This window comes from Camelus bactrianus, chromosome X (assembly GCF_048773025.1).
Source record: "Camelus bactrianus isolate YW-2024 breed Bactrian camel chromosome X, ASM4877302v1, whole genome shotgun sequence".
Lineage (NCBI taxonomy): Eukaryota > Metazoa > Chordata > Mammalia > Artiodactyla > Camelidae > Camelus > Camelus bactrianus.
Window position 1 is genome coordinate 115,139,314 of NC_133575.1, and position 9,892 is coordinate 115,149,205.

The 9,892-nt window shown below is 51.7% G+C and overlaps 1 protein-coding gene across 1 annotated transcript in view; it reads left to right on the forward strand.

Moving 5' to 3' along the window:
- Positions 1-5,410, forward strand: part of PASD1 (PAS domain containing repressor 1) — a 64,926-nt gene extending 59,516 nt beyond the window's left edge. Inside the window, exons 13-17 of the mRNA XM_074359004.1 lie at positions 820-1,002; positions 1,354-1,545; positions 1,947-2,230; positions 3,407-3,668; positions 5,288-5,410. Of these exons, the coding sequence (XP_074215105.1) occupies positions 820-1,002; positions 1,354-1,545; positions 1,947-2,230; positions 3,407-3,668; positions 5,288-5,410 (1,044 nt within the window). The remainder of the gene's footprint in view (positions 1-819; positions 1,003-1,353; positions 1,546-1,946; positions 2,231-3,406; positions 3,669-5,287) is intronic.
- Positions 5,411-9,892: the final 4,482 nt, after the last annotated feature.

The following is a 9,892-nucleotide window of genomic DNA, read 5'->3' on the forward strand; positions in this document are numbered from 1 at the left end:
AGTTCACTGCTGCCAGAAAGCATGTTCTACAACATTAATCTGAGCATGTAACTTCCCCAATCAGATCTGTGTTTTAGAACACTCCTCCTGATCATTTGCAAGGTGAGCGATGGATAAAATTCAAGTTCCCTGGCCACCTTAATTTCTTTGGTCTGTACAAGTCTCTTTTTCTGGCTTCCCTTCCACATGTGATTGCCTCATCCCCTCCATTCCAGCCAACCTGAAGCATCAGTTTGTGCCCCAACACAGTCTCTCATTTCATAACCCTGTACAGTTGTTTATTTCCAGGTCTGAGGCTGGTACTGAAGTTAAAATTAGATTTCCAGGGCCAATAGGAGAGCATTCCTCCAAGTACTGTAAGTGTTTGTGGCCAGTACCTACTTTATAGGGCCTCATGAAAGTCAGATCTGTGAATTATGTACTGTGCTTAGACGAGTGCCTGGAATCCAGGAAGTGCGCATTGAGCAGTCTTCTTCTTGCATTGCTGGAAGGGGCATCCGATGGCTGTTTCCCACATGTCTCCCTTGTGATCTGACCTGCTGCACTCTGACTATTTCACTTAGGACTTCTGGGCCAATTCCAAGGCTTTCTGCTTAGAGGGAAAACTTAAACTAAATAGTCCCCATGATCCATTTCTGATATAGAATTCCTGTATTCCCTAACCATTTCTTCAACCTTTCTAGTAATGAATGAAATCAGGGTTGAAGGGCCATCGTTCACATTCTCAGTCTTTCAAAATTTGGAAATAAAACAATGTGGTAGAATTTGGAGCACCTAGTGGCCCTATGTATGATGAACCATATGTGATTCCTCCCACAGTCATTGCAAATACCACCATCAATTGTATCATACATCAACAGACGTGAGCTGACACTGATGAAGATGTTCAGTGAACAGCTGGAGGAGAAGACTCAGATGCTGCAGGCTGACATTAGAAGCCAGAGGGATGCACTGGAGATGTTGACTGAGCAGCTTCAGGCAATGCAGGATTGCAAGCTTCAGGTCAGAGACCAGTTCCATGTAACTGACAGAAGGGAGAGGAAAAATGGACCTTAACAGTCTTCAAGGAGTCAGTCAACAGAGCCTGCTAGTAGTGACAGCTGCTGCCTCCTATCTGCCTGGGACATCTGGAATGATCTTCAGCACACACTTAAGGCTTTGCTCCTTTTCTCTTGGCTGCAGGATCTGAGATGGGCCCAGCTAAGCTCTGGGGGTGGCAGATGTGGCTCACATGTCGCCAAAGCTTCCTGTGGGCTTGCCGATAGGCAGTCTTGCTCTACGGCCAGCTGTCTTGTGCCTTAAAGGAAAGGCGTGGCCCTCGAATAAGACCTTTGTCATACCGTATCTTTACAGATGCAGCCATCCACGTCACGCCCCATTGACAGTCCTGGGCCCCAGTCTTTGGAGCCGCCACCGAAGAAACAATGCACTGAACAGATGAAGGGATCCTTTTCAGATCTCAGGGAGTCCACACTTCTCTGTGGTTCATCGCCTGCTCTCAGATTCCCTGAGGAGCTTGAGGAGCCCTCTGCTGCCTCTATCCAGGTAGGGAAATCCTGTTTCATCTGTAGCTGTTTCATGTGTAGCTGAAAGAGGATTTCGTTCTCATGACATTGTGGGCTCCCCTGTTTCCCCTGAGTGGGCAGCAGCTACTCATTTGGCTGCAATTCGTTTGACTGAGATTTTTTAAAAAATCCTGGCAAACTGGACCTGGACACATATGCACTGGTACCTGTATATATTGGGTGGGACTGTGGCTTCTCACAGCCAGGAGTGTGGCTGCAACTAATGCCCAGCGAAACAAGTAGATGGTCACCCAGACCACTGTGCCCAGAGAGGCCAGATTACTGTTGTCTTCTGTTTTGGGAGAATGGAGCGCGAGGGGTCAGTTTCTGAGAGGCTCCTGCAGGCAGTGAAGTATGCCTCTCCGTTTCCTTTTGATACAGCAGCACCTTCAGGGGCAGGAGCAATACCTGCAGCAGCAGGAGCAGCAGACGCAGGAGGAGAGGCTGCAGGAGCAGCTGCAGGAACAGAATGCCACTGTGGAAAACCAGACGGTGCAACTGCACATGCCAAGCCAAAGTGGCCTCTCTGTGCCCCTCTGTGGTAACACTGTTATATTTATGCAGATCCCGCCTATGATTGTTCCCATCCAATTATTAGCAGAGCAACAGCCCTCTGGCTACAATCAAGATGAAAACCCTGGAGGCCAGAAAGATGGGAGTCATAGGTAAGAAGTGCCTGGAATGGTAGTAAGGGCTTGTGGTTGGACACCCTGCCTGAAACTTGCGCACAGGGCACCAAAAGTCCCTTCATCCAAAGCATCTTGCTCTCTGGTCACTGACCCCCCACCCCCCGCCACCATGTGCCTGGTGCATAGCCAAGCATGTATTGATGGAAGAGAAGATGAGGTCTCCAAGCTAGGGAATTAGCATACAGATCTTGAAATCACTTGGTTTCATCCATGTATCATGGCACAGAGTGTCTATAGGGAAGTCTTGAGTGTCCCCAGCTGGATAACTCCTGGCTCCTGGCTTCCTTCTTCCACTTCATGGGATCTGGCGATCACAGTAGATCAGGTGACAGGGTTCCCATGGCATTGACAATCTACCATGGAGGAAGCGGGTGTGAAACAGTTGCTGTCGGATCCCTAAAGAGCCAAGAACACAGAAGGACCGAGTCCTGGGAGGCAGTGTGAGGACACGAACACATTTTCTGCTCACTGATAAAATATTTGGCCCCAAATGCCAGAGAAAGAAGGTTCTGCACAGCAGTGAAGGGTTGCGTAGCACATACCTGGTACCCAATAAATATTTTTGAATGAATGCCAGTTCTCCAAGCAGGTCGCCCAGAGTTCTCTGGATTTCCTTCTGGGCCTTTCTTTAGGATCAGTGACCTTGACAGGTGGGGTGAGTTAGTGCCATGTTCCTCCCTGGCCTGATCATCCGAATCAACCTGAGGAGGTTGTGGAAGTGAAGATTCAGAGTCTGGGATGATGCTCAGAAATGTCCATTTATCACAGGACCTCCAGACTTCAGGTTATAGAAGGAGCATTGGCCCCTCTGAGCTGCTAGTCCTTTAGTGACAAGGGGTGAGTCGCTGATGTTGGGGGAGGTACAGTGACTTTCACAAGGCCATAGAAGTCACCACAGTGGCAAAACCAGGACTGTCCTAGTAATAGAAACAAAACCACTTGCTACAACTGACTCATTTTCTTCACCGTTTACACCCACTTTGTTTTGTCAAATGGAGTCTCATTCAGGCCGAAGTGCGAGCAGGAGCAGGTCAATCCTGCTTTAGCCATCAAACCCAGATGTGCCCTAAGCCCCTACCAATAAGCAAGACAATGTCTCCTGGGCCATTGTTTCTAGATACATGTCCCTGTTACATGTCTCTTCTATTCCAGTTTCCTTCCTGAGGCCCAGCAGGGGCCCCGCATGAGTCCACTGCCACTGCCACACAACCCGGTCTCTGAGATGCTTTCTTCTACAAGCTTTCCTCATTCTCCCATAAGTTGTGACTCAAAGTTAGTCACCCTGAAGACCCCGCAGGATTATGTCCAACTTTGGCCGCAGCTGCATGGTTCACGGCGTCACCATTCCCTCCGAGTGAATACTTGGGCTCCTAGTGAGCAGGCCGTCCAGCAGGACCAGGTCACCTGGGCACAGGTATATCACCTACTTCTCTTCTGCCCCCCAGCCCAGGTAGGGAGGGTCTTCCCGGAGCCTGGACCCATTCCCCATATGCTCCAGGCCGGAAATCCACACTTCAAAGCTCAAATAAATGTGAGGGTGGTGACTCACATGGAGGTAGCCGTCACGGGGAGAGGCTTCCATGAAAGAGGGAGCTGCCCTCATGGATACTGAATGCAATCTGACTTGGAAACTTCTCAAAAATATGTTACCTGGGCAAAGGGAGTCCTGCCACATGCTGAGCTCAGTGCCCCAGCCCAGTCCCCTTTTGGAACTTCTGCATCTTTAGTTCTGACACAAAACCCAAGGCCTAGTGCAGGTGTGTTTCCTTATACTGAACATAAACCAAGAAATCTGTTGAATGTGCTCAATACCCATCTGTGGAGGGCCCCATATTTGGCAGGGCAGACTCCACCTTGGGGACTGTCTGAAGGGGCCGTGTTTCCAAGGCAGAGCTTAACCTCTTTTAAAACAAAAACAAAAACTAACAAGAAGAAGAAAAATAACCTCAGTAAACTAAAGCAGAATGAAGGAGTTTGAGTATTTTAAATATTTGGATATTTTAAAGGTATAATTAATTTCACATATGCACCTTGACCAACTGGGCCACCAGCCCTGTAGAAAGTTGATCCATTAGAGGGACTGTCCACATGAAGAGATCCAACGACCATTGGGCCCTGTGGTTTAGTTACCAAGCCAGACTCTGGGGGGGCCCTGCTGCCTGCCCACTCTCAAGGCACTTAACCCTCTGGATGGGCCCTGAGACACAAAACTGAGACAAGGCTGAGCAGATATTCCAGGGCAGTGAGGAAAGGGGGACCCTGGAAGTTTCCCCGCATGGGAGAACGCAGTGCAGCGGCTAAGGGTAGGCCTGTGTCAGAGCTTCCCCGTCCACAGGACTCCAGGGGCTCCCCACACCCCACTCTGGTTCAGCACTACCACCCTCTGTACCCTCCCTCGCTCGGGTGCCCAGACACCTTCAGCTTTCTGCCCATAGCCCAGTCCTGCTCCTTCTGTCTCTTCTGCCTTCCCCTCCACTCCCTTGAGTTCCACTTGTTGAAATCTTGTATTACCTTCAAAACCCAGCCCAAGGGATCTCTCCTTCTCCAGCAGAAAAGACTCCCACAGCCCACTCTCTGTAATGCCATCTGTGTCTGTCCCTCCTTCCCTGTCCACAGCCAGAGTGTGTTGTTACCTCTCCCTGCCACATTCTCAGGTAGCTGCCAATCAGGCTCAGCATGGAAGTCACTTAGTCTGAGCAGAGCGATGGCTAGGTCCAAAGGGAGGTGCGGGGAGAGACCTTCCAAGGTTAGTCGTGGCTGGTAGGGAACCTGGGCTGGGAGGGCCAGTCACAGGGCCCAGTAGCCCTAGATGTTAAGGTAAGTTTGGGAGAGCCCAGGCCTGCTTCTGCTGCTGGTCTTTAAGCCAAGATGCTGTTGGGAGAGAGAAGCAGGGAGAAGCCCCATCTTCCCCAGCTCCCACTTGTACCAGCAGTTTGCAGGCTTGCTGACTTGAACTAAAGACATCCTTCCACTGCTGGGAAATGGGCCCAGGGACTCTAGCAAAGGACTCCACCTTGTCCTCCTTTTTCCCAGCAGAAATCAGCTACTGAAGGAGAAGACCAGGGCTTTCTGGGTCTAGAGACTTTCTCTGGGCCAGAGCGAATCAGCTACTTCATGTCTGTAGAGCAGTCTGACTTGGACGAGCTGGATGAGTAGCAGCGCCAGGAGGACTTTCATGAAGCCTTCAGAGAAGAATGGGAGATGCGCTGATGAGGCTGAGGGGCTCACAGAGCCCCCAGGAGTAAGGGGTGGGGTAGATAGTTACTTTTCTTTCCCGATAAGTTCTTTTTGTAATTATTGGCCGAGCACAACCTGTTTCTTGAAAGTTGTGTCACAAAGTCAGCCCATGATCTCCATGATCCCTAGTGTGCTAGTGTGACAGCAGCCCAGCCACAGCGGGTGACCGCTGTCCCCAGCCCCCAGCCCCCACTCAGCCTTGCACACACCTATCCCACTGTGGGCAGCTGGGCTGCAGAATCTGCTCAAGTTAAAGCACCCTTCGTCTGCCAAGAAATATTTTCCTGCATGGATTGCAATCTAGTAAGAAGCTGTCCTGTCTTCAGCTGCAAGAATTCTGAGGCCTTGGCCTTGGGGACCCAGCACCTGCTCCACAGTCATGTTGGGGAACCCTCTGGGGAACAGCAGCCCACCTGTGGGAAGCTGAGATCAGGTTAACTTTGTGCTAACATTGTCACAGCTTCACTTCTTAATAAAAATTGCCTTCTACTACAACTCGCCGGGAACTCATAACTGGCTTTCGGAACCTGGAAGCAATACCGCCCTTCCCGGGCTCTCTGGAGAGCTGAGGCCTGACACAGTTGGCTTGGTGCCACCCATTCTGTGGAGACAATGCCCATGCCTCATGCGTCCCTTCGGAGCTGAGCCTGGTGGCTCCAGGGCACGGTGCCCATTTGCTGTGCATGTGAGTTCCTTCTCTCCTTAAGGGCAGGTGTGCTCCCTGTAGGAAACGTGGTTAGCTCTCAGGTCAAGCCCCCAAAAGACCATCTTCCCAGCTGTCTGCACAAGGGAGGGAAGCAGGGGTAGGGAGTGTGTGGATAACCTAACCCAAATTCACTGTGTGCCTGGAATGTCAGTCTTAAAGTGATGAACCATTGCTGGAAGAAGGCAAAGGAAGATCCAAGCAAGTTCAAGTGAAGGAGGCAAGGAGGCCACATACCCACAGGAGAAGCTTGACGTTCCTAAGGCAACCTGATCTTTACCAGGTGCTATGGATGGAATGGGTCCTCTCAATTCATATGTTAAAGCCCAACCCCCCAGTGGGATGGTCTTTGGAGGTGGGACCTTTGGGAGGGGATCGGGTTTAGATGAGGCCATGGGGGTGGGGTCTTCATAGTGGGATGAGTGCCCTTGTAAGAAGAGACACAGAGAGCTTGCTCCCTCTCCCACCTTGTGTGCACAAAGAGGCAGTCATATCTGTACACAAGATGAGGGCTACCTACCAGCCAGTAGAAGAGGTCTCAGAATCAAACCTACCTTGCTGGCATCTTGATCTTGGACTTCTAGCCTCTAGAACTGTGAGAAAGAAAAGTCTGTTGAAGCCCCCACTACCCCCATCTACACAACACTCCCAAGACATGCAGCTGAGGCCCCGTTCTGCCATGGACAAGTCACCGAAGCTCTCTGGGCTTAGTTTCTCAGTCTGACAAAAAAGGAGGAGGAGGAGGCAAAGCCTTTGCTACCTGGCTCCCAGAACGGATGATGTAAATGGAATCACAGAGCTTTCTGAAAAGGCACTATAAAAGCTGACTAGGCTGTAGACATTCAGCTGGGGTTCTTGTTTCAATTCTCTATTTCCAGTGTGCCTGGGTCAGGATTTGTCCGATCTGGCCTAACTTCTGGCTTCATCACCCTCTGATTTCAGACAAGGGTCCAGAGCTGGGGAGTCCATGGCTCTGTCTCAATCAACTGCCTAGCTCCTAGCTCAGCCCCCCAAGTCAGGTTGTTCTGGCCCAATCCCTGCTCTGAGGCATTCCTGGGACTCCTAGCCAACATCTTAGACTTGGCTGCCTGGGCTGACCAGTAGTTTTAACTGGGCTGGTTGGCACTTATCTTTTCATTCATTTTCCCTCCAGCTCCAAAGGGTCTCCTGATGACTGTAGCCTGGGAGACAGCTGTCTGCACTGGGGTTTTAGGAGGGGCAGGGTTGACCAGCCCGAAGTGAGATAGAGAGGCTCCTCCAGCAGCCCAAGGGCAGACAGATCCCAGGGTAAAGGGCTGGAAGGGAGAATCCAAGGCAAAGCAGGCCTTGCTCCCGGGATGCTCACTCCCATCACTCAGCCTTGGCCACTTGGCCGTCCTTCCAGGGTGGACTCAGAGAAGCAGTGGCCTTCTGCCTCAGGCCTTGAGCACAGTGACCCACACACTACTTGATTGCTGGGCATGTGGTTTGGGACATGAGGGCTGCTGATCCCCAGAGTTCCCTGGCCTTGCTACACACTTCTACTGGGACAGCTGTGACCTTCACCTTTACCCCAGCTGCCTGGCCCTCACCAGCTTTGCCCTTGAGGGGTGGCTAGAGGTAGAGTGGCCAGAGCATCGAAATCTCATGGGCACAGGGCTCTGACAGCAGAAGGGGGCCCAGACATGGTAGATCCAAGACCCCAGACCCTGACTGTCCTTCCCTCAACACAGCCATTGGCAGCCCCAAGATTCATAGCGGGCAGCCTCTGAACCTGAGCATCGTTGCCTTACCATTACCTCACAAGACCTGATGCGGGCTTGCTGTGGATTTGTTTGCTCCTCCAGCACGAAGCCAAATTGGCATGCGCTGTCTGGAAAAGGACAAGAATTGCATTCCTTGGTGGGTTGATAGGGCGGAGGAAGTTGGAAGAACACGACAGAGGTGTCCCTGTTGTGACACTCAGCCAAGCTTCCAGACACAGCCGCCGTGACCCCCACGCACATCAGCTTATCCCCAGGTGGGCAGCACCACCTCCTCACTGAGCAGGACTCAGTCTGGACGTGATAGAACATTCCAAGCACAGACCTAGCAGCTGAATATTCATGTGGCTTTTATGTCATCAAAAATTTATACATGTTCCTGTTCCCAAATGAGTTTGATAATAAAGAAGGAAGAGTTATTAAACCCCAGCCCTAGTCCATGTTCTTCCTCGCCTGCATCGGCAGGACCCAGTACCACAATGCAAATGCCCCCTGTGCTGTCTTGAGGGTTCCAAGTCCTTTGAAGACAGTGAAAGGGAGGGCAGACTCAGAACGTTCTGGGCTGTGAGTGTTGCTCACGTCTGCCAAATTCCCTGGGAAGGAAAGGTTGAGGGAGAAAGGTTGGGCAGAGGACAAGGGGGTAAGGTGGGCCTGGGGGCTTAGAGCTTCTGGGACCGCTGTGGCCTTGACCCTCACCCCAGCTGCCTGGCTGGCATGAGCTTTGCCCTCGAAGGGTACCAGGGTGAGAGGAGAAGTGGCTCCTCCAAGACTGGAGCATGTCTCTCACCTCAGGAAAGACCACAGCAAATTCTATCCCCATCTCTCAAAAGGGCCCCAACAGCCATAATGGAGACTCTAGTTTCTAACTGGAACCCAATGAAATGTGCCATAAGGCATAGGAAATAACTGGAGTGTTTTCCTGTTTTCCTGGGTGAGCAAAACAGTGTTGAATGGCTCTGCATTGCTCGTCAAATCAAATCCCAGTTCTCAGCCTGGGTGGTCCAGCCTCACCCTTCCTCCACCCCAGCATGGCCCTCTGCCCTTCATACACTCTGCCCTCAGCCTCCAGGAACCATTGGGTTTGACAAGAGCCCTGGCTTTTCTGCCCTCGTGGATTTGTCACTCTTCTCTACACCAGGAACGTCCTTCTGACCTATCTCTGTGTTCCCGATTCTTGGCCTTGAGGCAGAGCCGAGCTGGAAGTCTCTCTCGGCTCCATCTCCACCCACCCCTACCTGGGCATCACTCAGAGCATTTGTGTCTCTGCCCAGCTCCTGCTGCACATGTGGCATTGCTTCTTCCAGGCTGAGTTTCAGCAAGTGGATGTGGGGGCCCCATAACGCAACACCTCGCTACCTGAGCCTCCCTCTGCAGATGTTCCAGTGAGGGTCTTTCTAACCAATGTCTCTACCAGCCACCTGGAAGACATTTCACAAAGAAAAGCAGTGGCTTGAGGCAGGATCTTCAGGCAAGAAGTCAAGCTGGTGACGCCCTCCAGTCTTCTGGGGCAAAATCCCAGCAGCTGGGAGGGGCCAGGCCGTCCCTGGGGCCAAAAGGTAGCCCACTCTCCCAGCTGCAGGCCCCAGGAAAGCCTTCCTCCTCTGCTCGTCTTCTACTGAGCTCAAGTACAAGCATTCTTCAGCTTCTGAACCTTATACGTTCCTCAGCCATCTTCCAGGGAGGAACTCGGAGATGATGGTGTGGACAACCTGCAGTCGGGGTACAGTCAAGGCCCTGAGAATTGCCACTTTCTTATGGGACTGAGGGGAGGCATTTGGTGGATGAGAAGGCAGGGCATGTAAGTCATGAAGCACAAAGCTCTGCACTGGCCAGTCCCTTTGATCACATGCAGAGCGGGGACACTGCAGGGAGATGGGGAAAGGTGCTCAGGGGGAATTGGTGGTGACAACTAAATGCCAAGAGGCCAGAAACTCCTGGAGCCAGGGCTGTTTCCTG